The sequence below is a fragment of the Python bivittatus genome, unplaced genomic scaffold, assembly GCF_059951505.1.
Source record: "Python bivittatus isolate LINGU-HERP-01145 unplaced genomic scaffold, Pbiv_v1 ctg000700_np1212, whole genome shotgun sequence".
In the NCBI taxonomy this organism is placed as follows: domain Eukaryota; kingdom Metazoa; phylum Chordata; class Lepidosauria; order Squamata; family Pythonidae; genus Python; species Python bivittatus.
Window position 1 is genome coordinate 57,943,537 of NW_028277098.1, and position 26,525 is coordinate 57,970,061.

General features: G+C 37.1%; 1 protein-coding gene across 3 annotated transcripts in view; it reads right to left on the reverse strand.

Moving 5' to 3' along the window:
* ILRUN (inflammation and lipid regulator with UBA-like and NBR1-like domains) overlaps positions 1–26,525 on the reverse strand; it is a 54,282-nt gene that overhangs the window by 10,397 nt on the left and 17,360 nt on the right. The window contains exons 2-4 of one of the 3 annotated variants that reach the window (XR_015793467.1): positions 24,158–24,312; positions 15,535–15,732; positions 11,316–11,419 (exon numbers count right to left, since the gene is read on the reverse strand). Coding sequence is in view for 1 of the 3 variants with exons in the window: in XM_088128490.1 (XP_087984616.1) it covers positions 11,052–11,419; positions 15,535–15,732; positions 24,158–24,312 (721 nt within the window). In the remaining 2 variants the exon portion in view is untranslated. Of the gene's footprint in view, positions 1–11,036; positions 11,420–15,534; positions 15,733–24,157; positions 24,313–26,525 lie in introns of those variants that run through there. The other 2 variants (XR_015793466.1, XM_088128490.1) reach the window with 2 other exon arrangements.

A 26,525-nucleotide genomic window follows, 5' to 3' on the forward strand; every position in this document is an offset into this window, starting at 1 on the left:
CTCTATCTATACCTAGTCAGCAGGCCTTCAGCATGCTGCAGCTGCAATCCAACTAATTTACAGAGCACCAGTTTATGGAGGGTGGTAGCGATCCAGAGCACTGTCTGTGTTGGAATAGGACTGGAAAGACCCATGTTCAATTCTACTATGGAGACCAGTACTCTTTTTCAGCCCAATCGACTTCACAGGATGGTTGTGAGAGTAAAATGAAGCAAAATATCCATTTAAGCTGCACTGAGTTCCTTGAGCAAAGGCAGAATATATTCTAAATACTAAATAAAAGACTTTCTTAAAGAGGATTTAACTGCAGCAATAACAGATGATGGAAATACTATTTAAAAAAAAATCATTCCTTATTTTTTCTGTGGCACACTACTAATAATGCAAAAGCATTTTCATATTTAAAATCTGATTTATAATTATCCCAATAGTTTTCTTACTGACTCACTGATGAGATATGATTGTTATACAATCCAGTACAGATATTTTGTTATGTTGGCCGAGAAATCAGGACTGCTGTACAATCCACTTCAGCAATGCTGGTCTCTCAACCAATATAACAAGCCTGATTCTTATTTTACTAAAAAATAAAATATAATGTAATAATTAGCTCTGATATTATTATTCAAATAAAACAAAACTACTTTTTGCCTTTAACTACAAAAATGATCTTAAGCGCTAAAACAAGCACAAAAGAAAGGATTCTGAAGTAATCTCCATTTTACTTAAGATTTACAAAACACAAAAGGGTAGCCTATATTGGTCTCCAAGTTCAATCAAGGAAATGGATAAAGTTTCTTGTTGAGAATCTTCAATAGAAACTAGTTCTTACTCCACATCAATCACTGCTGATACTATTAACTGGGAAACAGCATTTTGGATTCTCCTATCCCATCATCACACTAGCTTACTTTTAAATGTAGCTACCACACCAAGACTTAGAAAACATTGGAGAACAGTATTGGCTCTATTTTGCTTTTGTTTGTCATGGAGTTTGAATAAATAAAAGAACAGGTTTAAAAAAAAAAAGACATTAGCTTTTGATGCATGGCTGCAAAATAAAACAAAAGCATCCTAACTTACGCTGATGGTAACCTCAGATAATACTACTCAATCACCTTCTTTTTCTCATCATTTCCTGGGCTGTTCCTGGTCACTGCTTCTCCAAACTACCTTGGGCTTTTCTGAATCACTTATGTAAACTGAACACAAATGAACAGAGCATTTTGTACTGTATTTTGTTCAAAGTGTACTATACAAATATAATGCAATAACTCAAATTTCTTCCCTATAAATCATTTTGCTTGAGCTCATCTATATATGTTTAAAAAATGATATTGCACTCCTAGCATGTACTTCTTCAGAATACAGACAGAAGAGGAAAAGAAAATACTACAGTATTTTCTTATATACAGTGCATTTGGAAAGTATTTAGACCCCCTTCACTTTTTTCAGTTTTGTTATGTTGCAGCCTGATACTACAATTGTTCAAATTCATTTTTTTTCCTCATTAATCTACACTCAGCACCCCATAATGACAAAGTGAAAACAGAATTTTAGAAATGTCTGTAAATTTATTAAAAAGAAAAAACTGAAATATCACATGTACTTAAGTATTCAGACCCTTTACTCAGTACTTTGTTGAAGCACCTTTGGCAGCAATTACAGTCTCAAGTCTATTTTGGTATGACGCGACAAGCTTTGCACACCTGGATTGGGGGATTTTCTGCCATTCTTCTTTGCAAATCCTCTCAAGCTCAATCAGGTTGGATGGGGACTGTCGGTGGACAGCCATTTCCAGGTCTCTCCAGAGATGTTCAGTAGGGTTCAAGTCAGGGCTCTGGCTGGGCCACTCTAGGACATTCACAGAGTTGTCCCTAAGCCATTCCTGTGTTGTCTTGGCTGTGTGCTTAGGATCGTTGTCATGTTGGAAGGTGAACCTTCGGCCCAGTCTTAGGTCCCGAGTGCTGCAGAACAGGTTTTCATTGTGGATATCTCTGTACTTTGCTCCATTCAGCTTTCCCTCAACCCTGACCAGTCTCCCAGTCCCTGCTGCTGAAAAACACCCCCACAGCATGATGCTGCCACCACCATGCTTCACTGTTGGGATGGTACTGGGCAGGTGATGAGCGGTGCCTGGTGTCCTCCAGACATAATGTTTAGAATTGAGGCCAAACAGTTCAATCTTGGTTTCATCAGACCAGAGAATCTTGTTCCTCACAGTCTGAAAGTCCTTCAGGTGCTTTTTTGCAAACTCCAAGCAGGCTTTCATGTGTTTTGCACTGAGGAGAGGCTTCCGTCTAGCCACTCTGCCATAAAGCCCAGATCAGTGGAGGGCTGCAGTGATGGTTGTCCTTTTGGAACTTTGTCCCATCTCCACACAGGATCTTTGGAGCTCAGTCAGAGTGACCATCAGGTTCATGGTCACCTCTCTTACTAAGGCTCTTCTCCCCCAGTTGCTCAGTTTGGCCAAGCAACCAGCTCTTGGAAGAGTCCTGGTTGTGCCAAACTTCTTCCATTTGAGAATTATAGAGGCCACGGTGCTCTTGGGAACCTTCAGTGCAGCAGAAATTTTTTTGTAGCCTTCCCCAGATCTGTGCCTTGCAATAATCCTGTCTCTGAGCTCTGCTGGCAGTTCCTTTGACCTCATGGCTTTTGCTCCAGTACAGTATGCATTGTCAGCTGTGAGGCCTTCTATAGAGAGGTGTGTGCCTTTCCAAATCAAGTCCAATCAATTTAATTTACCACACATGGACTCCAATCAAGGTGTAGAAACAGCTCAGCAACAATCAAGAGAAATGGGCTAAAATAACCTGAGCTAAATTTCAAGTGTTGTTGCAAAGGTTCGGAATACTTATGCCAATGTGATATTTCAGTTTTTCCTTTTTAAAAAATTTACAGACATTTCTAAAATTCTGTTTTCACTTTGTCATTATGGGGTACTGAGTGTAGATGAATGAGAAAAAAATGAATTTGAACAATTGTAGTATCAGGCTGCAACATAACAAAATTGAAAAAAGTGAAGGGGGTCTGAATACTTTCAGAATGCACTGTATATATTCTGCATACATTAACTTATTAATATTTATCCTTATCATAAATAGGGAACTGTAAATAATCTAGTGGTTGCCTCCAGAAGAACTTTCTCATGATTAACATTTTCAATCAACATTCAGTTTTCATGCAAACCACACTGAAATGACATGAAACATATTTCCTGCTCTATGGATTAGATTTCATTTTTTAAATATTACACTTATTATGCTAAACAACTTCACAACCTAAAAGTTCTTGTTGAAAAATTTGGGGACTGGACAAGCAAAACACCTAGTTACATAATACTAAGCCATTTTGGCTTAAGTATTTCCTTGGGAAAAACAGGGCAATATTCTTAGTGTATAAAATAAATTTTGGGGAAATGTTCAACAATATATTTATATGTTAATTCTTCCTTTTAAGTCTTACCAATTACAACATTATATATAATTGTTTAAAGTATTTCTTTTACATATATACATAAATCAAATGCTTCTAATAGTGTTCCAACAAACACTACTTCTGTTTAGCTTCCTGCACCACTGTTACAGGAGTACAATTAATGTGGCATTTTCCAAATATACATAAATTAATGGTAATCTGTTCTACTCCAATATGAGTAAAGCCTACCAATTCAACCTGGTTCCTGCTGCTGCTCAAGCTAATGTGCCTAAGATTGTCTGACACATCAGCCAGATTGTTCATTTAGAAAAATCATAATGATGCTATTATTCAATAGAAATATACACAAGAACTCTCTCACAAACATGAACAGACATATTATTAAAGCCCTTTATCAAAATGGACACAAACTTACTAATCACTTTAAGAAATAAATGCCTGGGCTTTCTCCTAAGACCTTTGGCTGTCTGTGACTAGCAAATGCCCTTTCCCATTTCCTTACTGCATGGCACTGGGCCAGTGACTGTCTCTCAGTTTAAGTACCTCACAGGGTTCTTGTAAGGGTAAAATCAGAAAAGTCTTAAAGTCCTAGTGGAAAGGCACAATATAAATGTAGTAAAATAAAAATAAAGTATACTTGGAAAGTATAGTTATATTACTTGATACTAATAATTCAAAGTAATTCTACTTAGCATGTAAAATGACCAGCTGCAAGCTGCACTATGTATAGATTTACGTACATGAAAACAAGAGGCAAGCCAGATCCAATACTACACTGGAAAAAGTTTATTTTCATTTGCTTTGTAGCCTTCGTATTTGCATCTCCTTCACATTTCCTCAACTCTTTCTTCCTCAGAAACAGTATGAAACTGGGTATCAATGGAGTACACTCCAGGAGCATTGTATATTACTTCCTCTCCCAGCGATATAAGTATTAAAAGCAATGGGCTACCCTGTGTAGCTTATATAATTCTGTAGTCAACCACAGGGGTATCCCTACTCCCATCCCCACACAATTATGTTTATAATGATGGCTTCACTTGCTTGACATGGCACTTAAAAAAAATTTATAAACAGAATAAACATTTTCCATGAAATAAGAGATAGATTATTTAGAAGGAACATAATAAATTCTAGTGATTTCTATTTTCACTTTTGGGATGTGTTTATTCAGAAATTTAATATTAGCTAAACATATTAAAATAACAGTTTTTTGGTTTTTTTAAGAAAATGACCAGGCAAAACAATTGTCTTCACGCACTATATAATTTTGAGTCATATAGATCCTACAAACATGGGAAGAGCCTGCCTCTCTCTCTCTCTCTTTTTTTTTAAAAGAGAATTGGGGCTAGCTAGTAGCCTCTACTCCTGCAAAAGCAGGCTGGTCCTTTAGCCCAATTGTACCATAAATATGGTTTACCAGTCCTGTACTAGACAAATGTTATTTGTTACTATATATAAAAGTAGGATATAGATATATATCTTAAGATTTTCCACTCATATAGGAAAACATTTAATTTGATGTCCAAAAGCACTGCAGTATGCATTTAATATTCTTTGAATAAATACATCTCTTAGTAATGAGAGAGAGAGAATTCATTATTCAAGAATTTAATTAACTCAAAAGATTGTAACTGACATGAACGTAATTGGTATAATTACACAACTGACTGAATTTATAATTTATGAGCAAACTAGTGGATAGAGTTAAAGAAAAGTTGATGTTATTTCTGAGAAATAATTTGTGAACTAATAAAGCATCTGTATTTAATCTTAAATGATACTACTTTTATTATTACCTTTTAATATTAAAAGGCTAATTTTTTCCCAAACATTTGAGCATAGATTAGGCAAATGCCCCATATGATTCAGTGAATTAGAACTGAATTGTCCATTAGGTTCATCCTAATATGTAAATGAGAGCCAGTTTGGTGTAGTGGCTAAGGCACCTGGCTAGAAACTGGGAGACCATAAGTTCTTAGGCATGAAGCCAGCTGGGTGACTTTGGGCAGCTCACTCTCTCTCAGCCCTAGGAAGAAGGCAATAGCAAACCACTTCTGAAAATCCTGCGAAGAAAACTGCAGGGACTAGTCCAGGTAGTCCTCAGGAGCCAAGACCGATTCAAAGGCCCATGTGCATGCAAAAAAAAAAAAAAGTAAATTTGGTCTCAGCAGGTAGCAGTACCTGTAACTGACATTGTCCAACTTTGAAAAGCATAATCAGGGTTGTTCCTGGTTTGTATTTGGTAACTTGCCAGAAAATCCCAGGGCTATAGACAAGACCAGAAAGTTGAAAAACATCCAAGAGGGAAATGCCAAGCTGCTTTTATACTATGGCCAAGAAAAGAGTCACCAGAGTCACAAGGTTTTGAGTTTGATTCAAGGGACACTTTATACATTATACACGCAAACAATTTTTGCCTCTTTCACCTACCCTTTGTTTTCAATTAGGTTTGCATAGAAAGTTACCTACTCTTTACCAAGATATAAATACTGTATTTTTCCGACAATAAGACGCCCCCATGTACAAGACGACCCCCACTTTTCCAGTCCAAAATTAAAAAATCAATATTTTAAAGATAGTGCAGAACACATTTTTATTTAGTAATTAGTTAACATTGACCTGATATACTCAGTGGGAGGAGGTCCAAACTGTCTCTCTGCAGCTCTATTCCCAGGCTCTTTTGCTTAACTGATTACATTCAAGCACGAGTGAAACTGCAGATAGCTTGTCTCTGCAATCAGCCTTCCTTTAATTGGTTTGTTCAGCATCAGCGGACGTCAGTTACATCAGGCTCATGACTGGCGGAAGTCTGTTTGGGAGACAAGCTATTTCACTTGTGATTGGAGGCTAGCAATAGGAGGAAGCCTCTCTGCAGAAACAAAGTATGGGCAGTTTGGAACCGCGCGATTCTCGGCTGACTTCCTTGAATAAGACGCCCTTCAGTTTTTAGGGTAAGGATTTTAGAAAAAAGTATCATCTTAAAGTCGGAAAAATACGGTATATTATTAAAAACTCTTTATCTTAAAAACATTGGCTATTAACACTTATAAAATTTGATCATGCTTTTTTTCATTATTAAAATTATAGTTAGCATAGTACAGTGGTACCTCGAGTTACGAACGCCCCTCCTTACGAATTTTTCAAGATACGACCAGCTCCGGTCCCAAAAATTTACCTCTACTTGCGAACTCTGCCTCAAGTTACGAACCGGATCCGCGGCCATTTTCCTTGCTGCCACGCGGTCACGGCTTCCTGTGGGCGAGATCATGGTAGCAAGGAGACGTTCGGTGAGGCTTGTGGTGTGTTTTGTGGCGTTTGGAAGGTTTTTGTGGCGTTTGGAAGGTTTTTGAGGTTTAAAAATAAAATGCATATGTTTCAGAACTGTTTTGTTTTGATTTACATTGAACCTTATGGGGGAAATTTACCTCGGGGTGCGACCAAATTCAGAGGGCGGATTAGTCATATTTTCATTGAACCTTATGGGGAAATTTGCCTCGTGGTGCGACCAAATTTGGAGGGCGGAACGGATTAACCGTATTTACATTGAACCTTATGGGAAAATTTACCTTGGGTTGCAACCAACTCGAGTTGCAACCAGAGTCACGGAACGGATTAAGTTCGTAACTAGAGGTACCACTGTATCTACCACTCTAATAGGTATGCTCATGACAGTCTATCTCTACAGCAACTTGTATGAGTCTTTCAGAAGAAATCAAAGCTTCTAGTTGCCACATCTTGTCAAAATGCAGAGTTATAGGATTAACATTTTAAAATACTATTTTCTCTCAATGAAATGCTTTTTTTTTTTTTTTACTTATTCCATGTTCCTTAGTCTAAATCAACCATATGTAAGATCCCCTCGTGGAATTTGCTCCAATGTTTAGTTTGTTTATTTGTGGACCTTCTTCTTTCAGTATCCTGAGACAATTGACTAGAACATTCACTAAGTATTTTATTCATTCATTTATTGCTTGGCTTCCATCATATACCACACTTAATGCTTTCAGCAACCAACTTTTCTCAGTGACATGATGAACAGCAAAAATCTGACCTGTACATCCCCAGGTTGGCATAAAGCCATGCTGTACTTCCCACATTTTGTTTAATGAAAAAATACAGGAGATGACAATCAGAATGTTCTGCCAAACATTTTTCCCGGCACACTTAGCAAATAAATCCCCTACAGTTTTAGCACTCTTTCCTTCCACATGGGGTAACAATAACAGCATTTTCTAGTCATCAGGCTCAAATGCTGTCTTCATGTACACAGTAAACAAGTCACAGTCATTCCATAATCAATCTACACCTCTCCTGAACATTTCTCCAGTTACACCATCTACAACTGCAGCATTATCATTTTGAACATTCACATATTTATGATTCCATTTTCATCATTTTTCTTTAACACTAACATTTATTGCATTCATTTTGACTCTTCATTCTCATATAGATCTCTAAAATAGTTTTTCCAGCATTCCCTCACTCCAGTTTCATCTCAAATTATTCTATCACTTTCATTTTTTATTCCATTCATTCTGCTGAAGGCTCTTTGTTTAGCCCTCTTCCAAAACAATGTTTTACTTCCATCAAAATTACTCTGCATTTTCTCTGTCTCTCAACCATTCTTTGCCATCAATCTTTTTTTGGACACATACTTTTATTTCATCTTTTTTTGCAGTACTTATTTTCTATCTGCATTTTTTCACCATTACAACCTTTTTCGCCCAGCAATCTTTTTCATATTTCCTACTGGCATAACTCCATATAGTTCTGTGGCACCATGAACCACAATTCTTTTAATTCTGTTCCAATCAATTTCCATATTCCCTTCCATTATATATACTTTCCATTCATTCTGCTGGTAGGTTAATCTAGCTTCTAATACTTTTTCATCTGGTAGTCATCCTATTTCCACTTTTGTTTTTTTCATTTTTAACTTTTCTTTCATGTCATTTTTTCCAAGAGCCACTCTTGAATGCCACTACTAAGAAATGATCTATCCAACATTCAGAATATTTTATCTCCCTTGTATCTGTCACTCAATCTTTCATCATAATCAAATGCTTTTAAATTTATATTCATCTATTTGTCATATGTATGTATTCAAAAGAAATACATCTTTTTCTAAGCATAGTCACCAATCACCCTTCTCATTCATTTCTTAGGTCTGAATGGCCCAATTATTTTCTGTACTCTCTCATCTTGTTCCCATCCATCCATTCATGACATGTAACAAATGAACACTTGACTGTGTTAATTCAGAATGTTGTACCAATTCTTCCAAAAATGCATCTTTGTTCTTCTGTTAGCACCACTCACTAAAACATATAACCAACCTACAGATTCTTACTTTCATACATACAACTTAGATGACACCAATTCATATTTTCTGATATACATTTTATAATTCATAATTAAATTTTCACCTTCACTTTCTTGTGCGTATTCATCATCTCCTCTGCCCAAAATCAGACTACCTTCATTCAGATTTATTACTTTCTTCTCATTTTTCTTAATTTCACAGACAGATTTGTTTTTCTTTCCTTCATTTCCTTTATTAATTCATGTTCTTTTAAAATTCATGTTGGCCTTTTATTCCTCTTACAAACTGTGGTCATCTATATGATGTAGTCATCACCTCCTGGGCCCACAGATACCTCTCCTGTTCATCATAGCTTAATCAATCAAGGCTTTCATATAATGCTTTATAGTTCATATAGAGAATATACAGACTAGGCTACCAGCTTTAGTTTATCAGTATCCCCTGCAAACAGTAAGGATAATATCAGATAATTCTGGTACATTTTGGGCAAAGCCTAATTTAATCACAAGCATGATCCTGCTATTCTATGCAAATGAAGATCTCTAAATTAAAGAATATCCTTGCACACTAGCTTACTATTGACTTTATCCCAGCAATCAGAATGTATATGCAGTATACTGACATACACTCAGGCTACATTAACATAATTAAATGAGCCTTGAAGTGCTTTAACTCACTTACTTAACTTGAAGTATTTCTAACTTTAAGGATCCTGAATATACTGTAGTGGTAGCATCTGAGCTCTGAAATTTACAGTCCACATCTTTGAACTCACTATTCACTTATTTATCTATATATATTAACTGAAATATTTTCATCTTGAGCCAAACGTAATCTAGGATCATCTCCAAATGTTCTCAACCTACACTCTGTTTACACATCCCAGAAAATTAATGCTACCACTTCGAGCTGCATCTTAGAGATACATCTGGGAACGTATAAGACACAGAGGCATAATTAAGAAAATTAAGATGGTAGATAGCCAGAAGCCAGTGTTTGAAGATTCATAAGTCATTTGACAAAAAGGAAATAAAAATAAAAATAAATCACAAATAACAATACATTTTATTTAACCCTGAATTAAGCAACTTCCCTTTTAAAAGTAAATTCAACTGTTCTAAAGTTCCTTAGGAAGTTTTCACTGAAATTCATATTTGTCTCACACCAAATCTGTCTGATACCAGGGCCTAAATTGAAGTTTTTGCCTCTCCTCTTGTTAATTCTTTGACAACTGCTTCAGTGCACAATCATGTTGTTCTTGTCGTAACTCCAAGGTACACTTTCTCCATCATGTGACTACTACAATATATCTTTAAATTTCCTTCCTCTTTCTTAAGCAAGCCAACCATTTTGCTCATCCTATTTTCAAACTTAATCCAACAGACATTTATCCCACTGCCAAGAATAACATAAAAGGCATTATTGAATAGGCTTAGACTTAAGCCTATTTCTGAATCACATTTTGGGGGTGGGGGGCAGGGAAGTGTCAAGGGCTTAATTCCTCTAGGGATCGTACGTTAATTGGTGAGGTAGGTGGAGCTGGAGCAAAAAAGAAAAAAGGCCCACACATTCCCTCTCTTTCTCTCTTCATCACTATTATCTTTTCTGACACAGTTTTTTCTCTTTTAACATTGCAAACTATCAACCAGCATGAAATCAAAAGAAGAGCTGTATGTGGCCCTAAGACTGTAAATTATCTAACCCTTGATCCATGTTAAACACAAGCTGCCTACAACACACTAGACTGTGACAGATTTAACACATGCAAGCTGTCTATATTACACTGGGCTGAACAATTAATTCCACAACTTTCTATATGCCAATGTCTTTAGCTTTGTGCGTGTGTGTGTATTACATTATACACGCACGCACACACACACACAATTGGCAAAGGATGAACTAAAACATTTAAAATAACAAATTAAAGGTCAATAAAAATCAAAGATGATCATGTTGTTCTTGTCATAAAAGCATTCACATTCTGCTTATCACTTATCTTCCAAATCTGGTTGCCTAAATTTGTCTTAATTATTTAACATGTCTTGATTTTAAGCATTGTCTTTAAAAATTAGTTTTCTCATCTTTGCACTGTCAAATCCAGTATGCGTTATCCATTTTTTTTAAAGTTTAAAGCATTTTAGCACAGTCATGTTTTAATCGGTTCTTAATTCAGAAGAGCTGGCAGTATGAACAATAGGCTTCAGTACAAGGGTAGACCATTACAAGTGGAGGTAACAAGGGGAAGCTACAGTCTGAAGGAAGGACTGACACAATACAGGGCATTGGCTCATTGTCTTCCCATCTCCTGTATCCCCAGGGCACCTACCTTACTGTATGTCACTACTGATAAGTTGTTTGAGTGACTGCTGGGGGAGAGATTTACAGAGTTTTGTGACAGTTCAGTCTGATCTTGTTCAATTTGGTCAGGAGCAGGCCCCCACGTGTTTTTGCTGATTGTGTCTAGCTCGGAACCCCCAGGGTCTTTTAAGTTGTTTTCATCTGGTTGCCTGTTCTTCTGTGGAGAGGCGAACGGGTTAAAGTTTCCTTCTACCTTACGATGTGGTTGCGTGTTGAACTCTGTTTCAAAAGATGATAGCTGCTGCGTTACTCCTAAAAGTCCTCCAACTTCCACACTAAGGATCACCCAGATGATGTCTAAGAAAAAAGATCTGGGATCAGTACAAGTTATAACTTATGTATCACTTTAGCTCATTGTTTTTCAAGTTAGCACACTGTTTATGACTAAGCATATGCAATGAAAAGAACAAGTACAGATTCCCTATAGCAATGCCAATCAGGACTCGATTTCCCACATACTGAAGCCATTACAAAGTATACAAAATTTAACATTCTGAGCTTTAAAAGTAATATACTGCCACCTGCTGTTAAGTGTAATATTTATTCAAGTACTTCCCTAATATGATACACATTATATCATAAGAACTATTAATAATACTATTCTCATATTTCATTTGAAACAGTAAAATCTGCATCCAATCAATAAGGAATACAAAGAAAATGAGAAGTCAGTTTCATAAATGGGGCCTCCAATAGAATACTGCAAGGTGAAGCGCTCTTACTCAGTAGTTTTCAAGTTATCTTCATTCCCTTCTACATGGGTTCTCCACATTTTTCTTCGAGAGCCAGTTTGCACTGTGTGCATTAATAATCTCCCAAAGAAAAGCCAACTTAGTAAAATTTTAAATTTCTAACAACTGTAAACAAAAATTGCATGTTGTATTCTTAACCGACATATATTTTTGCAGAAAAATCATCCTGTATGCATTACTACAAAAGGTAAGTGAAACAATAAGAGAGATGCCATATGGATGAAATCCCTCCCACTGAGACCTTCAAAATCCACAAAAAGTTAATTCAAGATTCCAAAGCAAATCTGAATAGCAGTCAAGAAACTACATATACTTTTGATTTCTTTCTTTGCAATTTTCAGAAACTCTGTTAGGAGTATTCACATTTCCACAGGATGAACACCTATCACAAAGTTATCCAGGACTCAGCAAATGCTAAAATAATTGTTCTACTAACTTATCTGTACATAAAGGGAGCTAGTATATTGTAGTGGTTAAGGTGTTGTACTGGAACTAGGGAAATGTAGGTTCTAGTCCACCCTTAGCCAAGGAGGTCCAGTGGGTAGGTTTGGACCAAGCACACTTGAGAGCCATCCTATCTCACAGGCTGGTATGGGGGAAAAATAATGGGGAAAAATAGGAAGAGGAAGGGGCATGTATGAGAGGCAGGATATAAATCTAACAAGAAAGGAAGAAAGACCTGGTGTTGAAATATGTTATTTTCAGGCATCTGAAATGGCTATGTCCAGTTCTAGTTGGGATTACACCAAATAATTATTTAACAGATTTTTAAAGGAAACAATGACTTAATAAGATTTTCTCCAAAAAAGCAGCATTTCCATGGGGGGAAAAATCTTTTTCAATGCAAAAATCATATACTTTTCCTGCTCTTAGAAAAGCAGTTGCCAAGAGAAGAAAATCAGTGGATTATCTTTGAAGTGGCTGTGGCACTCTCTTAAAGAAAATACTATACGCTGAGTTATTCTTGGTCTCATTTTTGCAAGGAAAGGCTCTTGTAGAAAATAAGTCTGTAAAGAGTACATTTTAAATTGTTGCCACCTTCAAACTGCCCTCTTCATTCATTTTCATATGTTTTATTTATCAAATTTATATGGCCACCCATCTCACATAAGGTGACTCTGGGTGGTGTACAATAAAACAACCAATTAAAACATATTACAACACCACTTAAATAATTAAACATAAATAAAAACAAGACTGCGAGACAGTTAAAATCAGAACGTTATACAGTCAGGTCCAGAAATATTGGGACATCGACACAATTCTAACATCTTTGGCTCTATACACCACCACAATGGATTTGGAATGAAACAAACACAATGTCCCTTAACTGCAGACTGTCGGCTTTAATTTGAGGGTATGTACATCCAACTCAGGTGAACGGTGTAGGAATTACAACAGTTTGCATATGTGCCTCCCACTTGGTAAGGGACCAAAAGTAATGGGACAGAATAATAATCATAAATCAAACTTTCCCTTTTTAATACTTGGTTGCAAATCCATTGCAGTCAATCACAACCTGAAGCCTGGAATGCATAGACATCACCAGACGCTGGGTTTCATCCCTGGTGATGCTCTGCCAGGCCTCTACTGCAACTGTCTTCAGTTCCTGCTTGTTCTTGGGGCATTTTCCCTTCAGTTTTGTCTTCAGCAAGTGAAATGCATGCTCAATGGGATTCAGGTCAGCTGATTGACTTGGCCATTGCATAACATTCCACTTCTGTCCCTTCAAAAACTCTTTGGTTGCTTTTGCAGTATGCTTTGGGTCATTGTCCATCTGTACTGTGAAGTGCCGTCCAATGAGTTCTGCAGCATTTGGCTGAATGTGAGCAGATAATATTGCCCGAAACACTGCAGAATTCATCCTGCTGCTTTTGTCAGCAGTCACATCATCAATAAATACAAGAGAACCAGTTCCATTGGCAGCCATACATGCCCACGCCATGACACTACCACCACCATGCTTCACTGATGAGGTGGTATGCTTAGGATCATGAGCAGTTCCTTTCCTTCTCCATACTTTTCTCTTCCCATCACTCTGATACAAGTTGATCTTGGTCTCATCTGTCCATAGGATGTTGTTCCAGAACTGTGAAGGCTTTTTTAGATGTCGTTTGGCAAACTCTAATCTGGCCTTCCTGTTTTTGAGGCTCACCAATGGTTTACATCTTGTGGTGAACCCTCTGTATTCACTCTGGTGAAGTCTTCTTTTGATTGTTGACTTTGACACACATACACCTACCTCCTGGAGAGTGTTCTTGATCTGGCCAACTGTTGTGAAGGGTGTTTTCTTCACCAGGGAAAGGATTCTTCGGTCATCCACCACAGTTGTTTTCCGTTGTCTCCCGGGTCTTTTGGTCTTGCTGAGCTCACCGGTGCGTTCCTTCTTTTTGAGAATGTTCCAAACAGTTGTTTTGGCCACGCCTAATGTTCTTCCTATCTCTCTGATGAGTTTGTTTTGTTTCTTCAGCCTAATGATGGCTTGCTTCACTGATAGTGTCAGCTCTTTGGATCCCATCTTGAGAGTTGACAGCAACAGATTCCAAATGCAAATAGCACATTTGAAATGAACTCTGGGCCTTTTATCTGCACATTGTAATTGGGGTACTGAGGGAATATCACACACCTGGCCATGGAACAGCTGAGAAGCCAATTGTCCCATTACTTTTGGTCCCTTACCAAGTGGGAGGCACATATGCAAACTGTTGTAATTCCTACACCGTTCACCTGAGTTGGATGTACATACCCTCAAATTAAAGCTGACAGTCTCCAGTTAAGGCACATTGTGTTTGTTTCATTCCAAATCCATTGTGGTGGTGTATAGAGCTAAAGATATTAGAATTGTGTCGATGTCCCAATATTTCTGGACCTGACTGTACATGGTGCAGCCAACGTGCGGGCTCCCTGCTGCCACCGGATCTCCAGGCCTGATGAATAAACCATGTTTTGAGAGCTTTCCAAAAGACCATAAGGGTTGGGGCCAACCTCACCTCAGGGGAGATGATGTTCCAAAGGGGTGGGTGCCATGGCAGAAAAGGCTTATCTTCTAGATCCTGCAAGATGGAACTCCTTAGCAGACAAGACCCACAACATGCCTCTCCTGCCAGATCTAATGGGATGGGTAGATGCAATCGGGGAGAGGTGGTCCCTCAAATAACCTGGCCCCATGCCATGTAGGGCTTTAAAGGTAAAAAACAGCACTTTGAATTGCACACGGAAGCAAATTGGTAACCAATGCAGCTCACAGAGCAGAAGTGTAACATGTGTCCTCCTAGGGCCACACATAACTGCTGGTGCCACTGCATTCTGCACCAGCTGAAGCTTCCAGATACACTTCAAGGGCAGCCCCACCTAGAGCATATTACAGTAGTCCATTTAGGAGGTGATCAGGGCATGAGTAACTGTGAGCAGAGCCTCACGATCCAGAAACCGGTGCAACTGTTTGCATGTCTCTCAACTATTTGCATACTAAAAAAAGACCATTTTAGTAGGACACAAGTGAGGTTAAAAATGATGTTAACTCTGTCATGTCAACCTCTTACCAAGCATGACGTAGATATTAGGAAACATTGGTTTGACATGGACCAGAACAGTCCTAGAAGCACTAATACTTCTTCAAACCCTGCAAGTAAAAATCGTAAATGAGAAAGTAGTACTTACCTCCATAATAAAGTCCTGTGGCAGTGCACATTCGCCACTGTCCTTGATACATTCCTGCAGTACTCGGACTGCACATCTGAACGCTGACATCTGTGATCTCCTGGGGTTCCAATGATTGGACCATCACCATGTTCACGTGGCCAAACTGATCTCCCCCAACATATTTAAGACAAACTCCTGGTGGCCATGCTTCTGTCCCTAAGATTTAGCAAATATAGCATTAAACCATTTGTTATTGGTTACATTCACAAAAAATATGGTAAACATAATCATTATTAGATAATACATTTCCCATTACATATATATTGTTTCATTATGTAATCAAGGAAACATTAATAACTACCAGATAAAAGACAGATAATTTTGCACAGTTCCATTGCTCAGGATGAAAATGCATCTCTGTTGTGTAGACACAAGACTAATTCCCATTCTTATTATAAACTGAATGCAAACATGTCAATATGGAGAAAAGGAAGGAATACTACTGATGCAAGCAAAAAAAGCTTCTTTGACATGAAAAGTGCATGGCTAACATTAATTTAACCAGTTAATTAACTAAAAGCAGCATACTGTAATCTGAAATATGGCCAGGTTTGCAAAACTTTGGAGGCAGTTTTGGTCAGCATTCTTGTTATTCAATATCCTCTTTAAAGAATAAGTTCACAAATAAAGAATACAGCAGTAGTATCCATTAACTTCACAGAGACATCCATCTGATCCCACTCATCATCTTAAAAATAAATACTTCTTGAACTAACATTGAGAATAGGTTGATAAAGCTCTAAAAGGATCCCTAACAGATGTAAAGGTCTGTTTCAGTAACATATGCAATGCCAATGGTCTTCAACCCACTAATAATACAAACTAAATGGGGTAGATTTAAAAGTACAAAATATGTAGATATTGGAATCCTGTATCAATATATTAACTTTTCTAGGTTAGTGGAAAAATATATCTTCAAATAACTTACTATGGCAAGAGTAACTTAGGTACAAAAATAAGGCTAATTACCAGCTATAGACACTTATAGGATGGAAGACAGTGTGAAGTTTCAACTATGTACGCTAAGAAATATCCTAGGAAATGAGTTATCCATCTATAACTAGCATGAAGTATATGTGCTTTGATCTGTGCATGAAGTGTTCAATACTACCTGAATAATTTGCACATCCACCATACCGCTAGAAGGGTTTGTTTAGGGCATCCAACCCATCCCTTGCTCAGTGCAAGAATCCAGTTTAAAGAATCCATCTGTTCAATGGCTGTCCAGCCTCACCTTAAACATATTTACTGAATGGGAACACACTGCCTCTCTAGGTTATCCAGAACCTGCCTTCCTCTAAGTCATTTTTATTTATTAAGTTTGCATGTAAAGATCAAAAGAACAAAACTTAGATAGTTTGGAGAAAATAACAGTAGTTTAAAAATGGATATAAGAAACAAAGAGAAATAAAAAGATTGAAAGGAATAAATAGTAGTGGTAGTAATAGTAAATGAGGGTGTGTTAAACCAGTGTACGGCTTGTGAACTGATCTTGTTAGAACCAGCATCTTCTGACTGTAACTGCTATGACACCAAATTTGGCAACTTCCATGGAAATTTCACTGGACTGCTCACTTAATAGGAAATGCACAATTCTGACTGGGGCTAGTCTGAGCATCTGCTGATAATAAGAAAAATCAGCACTAGGTACTAAGTATAGCACAGGGATCAGCTCAGAAAAGCACATGCAATTGATTCAACTTCTGCATCTGAACATGCACAGAGGTGTCCTTGACAAGGAATGCTGTTAAATTTTCCCTCCACTACCTTCAAAGTTAGGGCATCAAATTTTCCTAAAGTAAATGCCCCTATCTGTAGGGCTGAGAGAGTAAAGATATTTAAGAATGACATACATGTGCTGATAAAGGGCCATGGAGGTTAAATGTTTCAGATCTGTCCTTTTCTTAATCTAAACAGAACACTCTGACATTGGCTATGTTGTTTTCTAAATCCAGCATGAATCAGGAACCCAAATCAGGAGCTATTTCTATCTTCGAAGAGGAGGTTAACAGCCAGGTTGAGATGGGCTAGGGATTTCCCTTTAAACACCTTAGATTTGGAATGGTTAATTACCAGCTTTTCATCAGTGATTTAATTCTCATCTGCCTATAATTTATTATTCCATATCCTGCCCTCTGGAATAATATATAATACACCCTGGCCTGTATGTGATATTCTTTCAAACGCTTAGAGCATGTTATCACACCAAATTAGCTTTCTCTTTTCAAGATAAACATTTCCAGATCCTTCATTCTCTCTTCATAGGATTTAGTATTTAGTTCCCTAATCATCCTCATTATCCTTCTATACTAGTTTGTCTGAATTTTTCTTATACTGTCATGCTCAGAACTGGATAAAATACTTGAGGTGGGGGATCTGTCCAATGTAGAATAAAATGGAATTATTATTTGATGTAATTTAGAAACTATACTTTTGTTGACACAGCTTAAAGATGCATTTTTTGCAGCCACATTACATATTCAATTTTAATACTTTATTATTACAAGTTATTGTTCAAAAATACTATTGCCAAGCCAGTTTTTCCCATTCTGTGTGTTTGTTTTGGGTTCCTAAGTAAATAAACTACACTTTTTCTCTGTTAAATTTCATTGTTATTTTCAATTCATTTCTCTAGCCTATCAAGATCAGTTAGAACATTAGTTAATTAATAAAAACATTGGAAGACTATAGGACCCAAGACTGAATTTCACTCAATATCTCCCTGGAATTTGATGATGAAATGTTGATGAGTACTTTTTAAATTAAAAAAAAAAGCCCTTTATATATCCCCCTAAATTATCCATCCAGCCCACATAATTAGCATATCAATCAGCATATCAAGGGGTATTTTATTAATATTGCTAAAATCAAGATATATTTCAATCCTTTGATATATTTATTTAAATCTTTGAATTAAGATTCTCATCATCATCATCATATGATGAGACATCAGATGCAGATATCAGAGCCAGGATTTCAGATTGAATAACTTAGCTGTTACTCAGTAAGGCTTTAAGGAAGTAATCAAAGTTTCAAAAAAAGTTATGTTTAAACTATCCACATAGAATGAGATTTAAGTTCTGAGTTGCTCATTTTATTTCTCCTAACTAAATTACAATACCACAAAATAAAAGGCAAAAGTATTTGCGCAGCACTTTTTCTATGATAATTAAGAACTAATACAGTGGTACCTCGGTTCACGAACTTAATTCGTTCCGCGACTCTGGTCGTGACCCGAATTGGTCGCGACCCGAATCAAATTTTCCCATAAGGTTCAATGTAAATACGGTTAATCCGTTCTGACCCCTCCGAATTTGGTCGCGACCTGATTTTGGTCGCGTCCTGAATCAAATTTTCCCACAAGGTCCAATGTAATTACAGTTAATCCATTCTGAACCATATGTATTTTTTTTTAAAAAACCACAAAAATATGAAACAAAATACAGTACGGAGAGAGAGAACGCTAACCTTGCTCGACGCCTTGCTCCCCACCCCCCTCTGGCGTGGAGGACAGGAAGGCAGGTGGGGAGGCGGTTATTGCTTGGAGGGAGAGTCCCCCTCCCTACAGGAAGCCACAACCATGTGTCACGGGAGGGAAAATGGCCGCGGATCCTGTTCGTCACCCGATCCAGCATTTGCGAACGGAAGCAAAATTTTGCGAACGGTGCTGTTCGTGACCCGAATTGGTTGTGAACAGAAGCGTTCGTGACCCGAGGTACCACTGTATATGTAAAATATTGCATGAGAATCTGATTCTCTGTATGTATGTTTTAAACAATTCTCAGAAAAAGTTGAGACAAACAGAAGCATTAATGGACCTTTATTTTGCATTGTAACTATTATACTGGAAACATTGTAACAATGTAGATTTATAATAGATACCTCTGAATAATTTTGGGTGCATGTCTGCTTACGTATTATCCTTTATTAACAAATCCAAAATTTAGAATAGCTACTATAAAGTTAACATTGCATATCATTTAAAGATAACAATGCATTTTATTTAAAGTTGGATATACTTTTTATTATAATTGGTTTCTACAACATTCATATATATAAGCTCATAGATACATGGATCAGCTGTTCAAGTTATATCCTGTCACTGCAATATCTATCAGCAGAATTATTTCTCTTGCATCAGATCCAATTTTTCTCAGATAATCATATCCCAATAGGTTAGCGCATCTCATCTCATTTCATCTCTTCCCAAAGTTTCATCATAGCCTTAACTCCAGGGATTTTTTTTTATATATATTGTGTGGGCTATTCCAGCTTAATATTTTAAAAGCCCGTTGTGACTATTTTCAGAGTTTTCTCCATTATAAAGTAAAAACACCACGAAAATAAAATCCAAGAGTATTCAACTATACCTTACAATTAAAAAAGGGAAAAAACTCTGAACCAACTATTTCTGCAATTTGGCTTTTTCTCACAGATAGACAGTACAGGTAGTCCCCAATTTAAGAACGAGTTCCATTCCCAAGGTCTGTCCTTAAGTCAAATTTGTACGTAAGCCGGAACATTATTGTATAATACTGTATAAATAGTATTGTGTAATTAACTCCGACCATTGTGTATTTAACTCGTATCATTGTTTATTTAACTCGAATTTTGCTTAAATAGGCTGCATTCTTAACTATGGGTCATCTGTAACCCGGGCATTCTTAACCTGGGGACTACCTGTATAAAAACGCTGTAATTATAGTTATCTTAAGGAATAAGGAATTTTGGAAAGAAACGCACTAAAGTGCAAAGATCAAATAATTTCTATTACTTTTCTAAAGTTTGAAATCTCATTTCAAATATGCAAGGAAAGTATTTCATTTTCAACATCTGATACATAAAAATAAGCACTCAGAAATAAATAAACAATAAGCACTCAGACTTAGACGGTCATGAAAAAAATTATAAATTTCAAGGGAATAAAAGTATCGAAGTACACATTAGTAAACATTAGAGTATGTGAATATTTATTCAATTAGAACTCAAACCACGTATAGCAACATAATGGCTTATGTATGAACTCACTCTCTATATTTTGCTATTGCATTTCTTACAAAACCATTACTACCTTCATACAGATAACAAGAGGCCTGAAACTAAACTTCAGAAAGTCAAAATGGCAGTGAGGAAGCAGAATTCCATTTACCATCTTGAAAGGGTTCCTTGGATTGGAAGTAGTCAGTCTAAGCTGTCTGAGGAGAGTAAAGCATGAATTCTCCATTCAATACCATATTTACCCTAAAGGAAGATCATTCTAAATGTAAGACTATTAGGAACAGTGGCCAGAAAAATATATAATCTTCTCCTACGTCCAGCTTCCACACTTATAAACTCAAGGGTGAAAGCAATCCTAGAGATCCCATACATAGGCATTATTAGAAACCACACAGATGTCTTGTATCATGACTTCACCGTGCCAATGATGCATCTTACATAATATAATAATGTGACATCACTTAATCCCTCATAGGAACCCATACCTCCCATATGTAACTGTACCCTATGTAACTGTGTGAATATTATATTTATGTATACATTTAAGTGTACATTTACTGCGGTGCTTAAAAGTTGTGAACCGTTTGAATTTTCAATATTTCTGCATAAATATGATCTAAAACGTGATCTGTTCTACATACAACTTCTAAAACAAGACAAAGAGAACTCTATTATAAAATGAGTCAAAAACATCATACTTGTTCACTGATTTATTGAGGAAAATTATCCAAAGTTACATATTTGTGTCTTGCAAAAGTATGTGAACCTCTAGGATTGTCAGTTCATTTGAAGGGAAAATTAGAGTCAGGTGTCTCAATCAATGGGATGATAATCAGATGTGAGTGTGGAGGTCCTGCTTTATTGAAAGAACAGAATTCTGGGTATTCTCTATCAAAGTCTGATCTTCACAACACAGATATGTGGAAGTGTGGCATGGCTCAACAAAGGAGATTTCTGAGGACCTCTGAAGAAACAGTTGTTGATGCTCACCAGGCTTGAAAAGATTACAAAACTATTCCCAAAGAGTTGGGACTCCACCAGTCCACTCTCAGGCAGACTGTGTACACATGCAGGCAATTCAACACCACTGTTACCCTCCCCCGGAGTGGTCAACCAACCAAGATCCCACCAAGACCAAGGTATGTAACACTCTGGGAGGTCTCAAAGAAGCCCAGGATAACGTCTGAGCTAAAGGCCTCTCTTGCATTGGCAAATGTTAGTGTTCAGGAGACCACCATCAGGAGAATACTTAACAACAATGGTGCGCATGGCAGGGTTGCAAGAAGAAAGTCACTACTCTTCAAAAAGAACACTGCTGCCTGTCTACAGTTTGCAAAGGACTATGTGGATATACAGGTAGTCCCCAGTTTAAGAACTAGTTCCATTCCCAAGGTCTGTCCTTAAGTTGAATTTGTATGTAATCTGAAACAGTATTATTGTATAATACTGTATAAGCAGTATTGTGTAACGAACTTGAACCAATGTGTATTTAACTCGAATCATTGGGTATTTAATTTGAATTTGGTACAATAGGCTCCATTCTTAGTTAAGGGTCGTCTGTAACCCAGGCGTTCTTAACCTGGGGACTCCCCGTAGAAGGCTATGTTCTGTGGACGGATGAGACCAAAATAGAACTTTTTGACTTGAATGAAAAGCATTTTCTTTGGCAAAAGGCAAACGTGGCATTCCAGCACAAGAGCCTTATCCCAGCTGTGAAACATGGTGGTGGCAGTATTATGGTTTGGGCCTCTGGGACCAGGATGACTTGCCATCGATGGAACTATGAATTCCGAATTGTACCAACAAATTCTACAGGAAAATATCAGGGTATCTGTCAATGAACTGAAGTTCAAGAGAAAGTGGGTCACGCAGCAAGACAATGACCCAAAACATACAAGACCAAAGAATGGTTAAAGCAGAAGAAAGGTAATGTTCTGGAATGGCCAAGTTAAAAATCCTGACCGTAATCCTATAGAAATGTTGTGGAAGCACCTGAAGCAGGCAGTCCACACCAGGAAGCCCACCAACGTCCATGAGTTGAAGCCTTTCTAGAAGGAGGCATAGGCTAAAATTCCTCCAAGCCAACCTGCAGGATTGATCAACGGTTATCAGAAATGTTTAGTTGCAGTTATTGTTGCTCAAGGGGAACACACCAGTTACTGTAAGCAAAGGTTCACATACATTTGCCATACACAAATATGTAGCTTTGGATCATTTTCCTCAAATAAATGAACAAGTATAATGTTTTGGATACATTTGTTTAATTAGATTATCTTTATCTAGTTTTAGGACTTTTGTGGAAAACAGATCACATTTTAGGTCATATTTATGAAGAAATATTGAAAATTCAAAAGTGTTCATGAACTTTTAAGCACCACTATACATAGTGGCTAGAAGCCACTTTCCAACAAAGGGCGAGATGGGACAAATAAATAAATATTAATATTAATAATTTCTTAGTAAATTTGCTTAGGAAATAAGGCACCACACTTAAAAAGTTGATTCCCCACACATAAGAGTTACAAAATATTCTCTCTCTCTTTCATATACACACACAAGTGTTTCTCCTTTTAACAACAGCAAGAAGAGGAGAAGGAGGACAAAGAGTTGGTGTGAGGGGAATGATAGCAGTACTGAAAAGTGAAGGAGAGAAAGAGAAAAAGACCAAAGTAAAACTGGATAGAAATGAGATAAACTGGAAGCAGGACAGGACAGGACAGGTTACTCTGTTCAGATGTTACAAAAGGTTTAAAAGCCACTCCTAGCAGTAATAGTTATCATATCCCAGGACCAATTTCTACAAAGAGGAAAGGATATAAAAGGGGTAGAGCTCCTCCCACTGCTCTTGACGAATTATAGTCCTTCTAGTAACATCTAAACAGAGCTAAACTATTTCCTTTTCATGTGTAAGTGCCTGCAACAAGGCAGGAAAGGGACAGAAGCTGATACTATCGCTTTTATCCCTCCATTGACTTCACGTCCATTTTTCTAGCATTCTCATTCTCAGAAAAACAAAAGCAGATTCTCTCTTTCAACAGCATTAGGTCTGTTTACATTTGTCTATCTGCAAATATGAGAGCCAGTTTGGTGTAGAGGTTAAGGCATCAGGCTAGAAACCAGGAGACCGTGAGTTCTAGTCCCGTCTTAGGCCCAAAGCCAGCTGGGTGACTTTGGGCCAGTCACTCTCTCTCAGCCTTAGGAAGGAGGCAATGGCAAGCCTCTTCTGAAATCTTGCCAAGAAAACTACAGGGACTTGTCCAGACAATTGCCAGGAGTCAACACTGACTCAAAGGCACAAAATCAATCAATCAATCAATCAATCAATCAATCAATCAATCAATCAATCAATCTGCAAACATAAGATGAATCCTTCCTCCAACTTCAACAGGAATTATTTAGGCAACCCCTTCCCCCCAATCTTCCTGTTGAGAAAAGATGGCACTGACCAAAGACATTAGGCACAGGTACAAGTGTCCAGAAATGCTGACTGGCTTTTGTAGCCAGCAAAAAATTATATTTTTAGAAAAAAATATTAAGAAAGCAAGATCAACACAAACATAGAGAAGAGACTTTCAGCAATCACCTGTGTTTTGTATCCTCCATGTTTTTGTAAACTGGGTATCTGGAGGGATGGATTCTCCTTCTCCTATGGTCACATCTTCTACAAAGGACATGGAGGGCACATTGATGTTTGGACTTTCAAAATCGTAGTACGCTCCAATGGCTGCCTGTAGATTCCTAGAAAAACAAAAGAAGATTTATTCAACCATAGAGTTGTAAAAAGATAAGCCCTTAAAAAGAGACCTAAATACCTCATTTAACCTGTGGAAACGCTACTTATTTAAATATGCATGAAACTAATACCTATTTGCAAGTTGTTCTCTATATAGAGATATATATCCCATCCTTTTTGCTCCTCTATATCTGCTATGTAACATATCTACAATTTTGCAGACATTGTGGCTCAATAGCATGAATTTCAAATGCAGGCTAACCAACATCATGCTGGTCTCACTCCTTACATACATAAACATAGATAGAAATCTATGAAAAATGTTTGTTATTCTCATACAGCATAATAGAGTTGTGTCCTGGGGCAAAATTGATAGATTGTTAATGTGTGTATTTGATAAGGTATTTTATAAATTAAATCTAGATTTTAAATGTAAGTTAAAGGGGTAGTTGTGCTTTTTCTGTTTAGATTGCAACAAAGATTATTATAAACAAATTATAGATAACAAAAAAAATATACTAAGGCAACTGTTGTGATTTGTGGAGTAACTGAGAATCATCATGAAAAACCCTGAAAACAAATCATTCTAGATAAAGACTTGCTTTCGGTGTTAGAAGAAAACATATCCTGTGCAGTTTCTCAGTTCCTATACTTGCTACCAATCAAGGAATATTCAAGGAGAGTTTGATGGGCTGAATAGAGATATGGGGATTTCATTCCTTGTGGCAACCTGGTATTCTGAATAATTTTGTAAGGCTTCTTCTACATGCAGTTGGTATTTCTTAAAAGATTTATTTTGAAGTAAGAGCAGATGAAATGCTGCATTAGCACTACTCTTCAAATTCCACATGTAATTATTTGCTAATGTGATGCTTGACCCTGCTTGGATATAAAGAATGCATATACGCATCATGCTGAATACTATTTATAATTGTAACATGCTTTATCAAAATATATAACTAAATTGCATTTCTACCTTTTAATAACTTAAAGCATAAGCTTTAACATAAAATAAATTCTTCTGTTGATTCTCTGCAACAGAAGTCACTGGTAGTTAAATAGAAATAATGCTATTATTAATATATAGAACTCAAAAAAGGTTTTCATAAAGAAATAGCCATAAACATATTTTATTTTTCCTATTATACCATTTATACTTGCAGCCTCATCATTTTTAATATTTGCAAAGGTTAATGTTCTAAACTGCTACTTAGCAATAAGGCAATTGAAAACTTATTAAATGTTTTCTTATGTTGTCCAATAGATATGCAGAAAATGTTCATATCCAGGAATAACAAATTCCAAAGGTATGGAATGGCTGGAATTCTAGTGATATGGAATGGCAGAGCCAGGAAGAATTAACTTAATATTTTGGAATTCTTTGGAACATTCTTTCCTGGAGATAAAAGATTTTGCACATTCCTAACATGTAATATGCACAAAATTATTAAGCTCATTTTAAGATCAAAGGAATAAATAATGGCTGACAACATAATAATCAAGCTGGTTATTCCAAAATTCACATAAACGTCAATGTCATAGTCATTAACAGACCTGTCTACCACTAATTTATCCAACCCTCTTTTAAAGCCATCAAACTAGTGGCTATCACTATGTCTCGTAGTAATGAATTCTATGAATTAATTACATGCTGTATGAAGAAATGCCTCCTTTTTCTGTTCTGTTCTAAATCTCCTTCCAATCGAGTGCAATTTATATTCCCTTGTCCTAGTGTTTTGAGAGGAAAAAAACTTCTCTCTATCCACTTTCTCCATGCCATACATAATTTTATATATTCATGTATCTATTCCTTTACTAAATCCTAAATATTCTAACCCTTTCTCACAGGGAATGTGTTTGAGCTCCCCGATCATTCTAACTGCAGTCTTCTGCACTTTTCCAGCTCTGTTGCGTCCCTTTTCAAATGCAGAGACCAGAAGACACTGAGGTTCTTTCCCAGTGTCTGGAGGCTATAGGGGTCTTGATGGGAAAGAATAGGATGTGGCTCAACCTTGCCAAGACTGAGTGGTATGGATTTTGTGTGCCCCAGATGCAGGAGTTGGAGGGTTTCCATTTTTGCTACTGGATAGGATGGCCCTACCCCATGTTGACTTGGTGCAAAATCTGGCGGTTCTCCTGACTCACAGCTCCTGCTGGCCAGAGAGGCATTTGCACAACTGCATTATGGGCACCAGGTACACCCATTTCTGGACTGGGA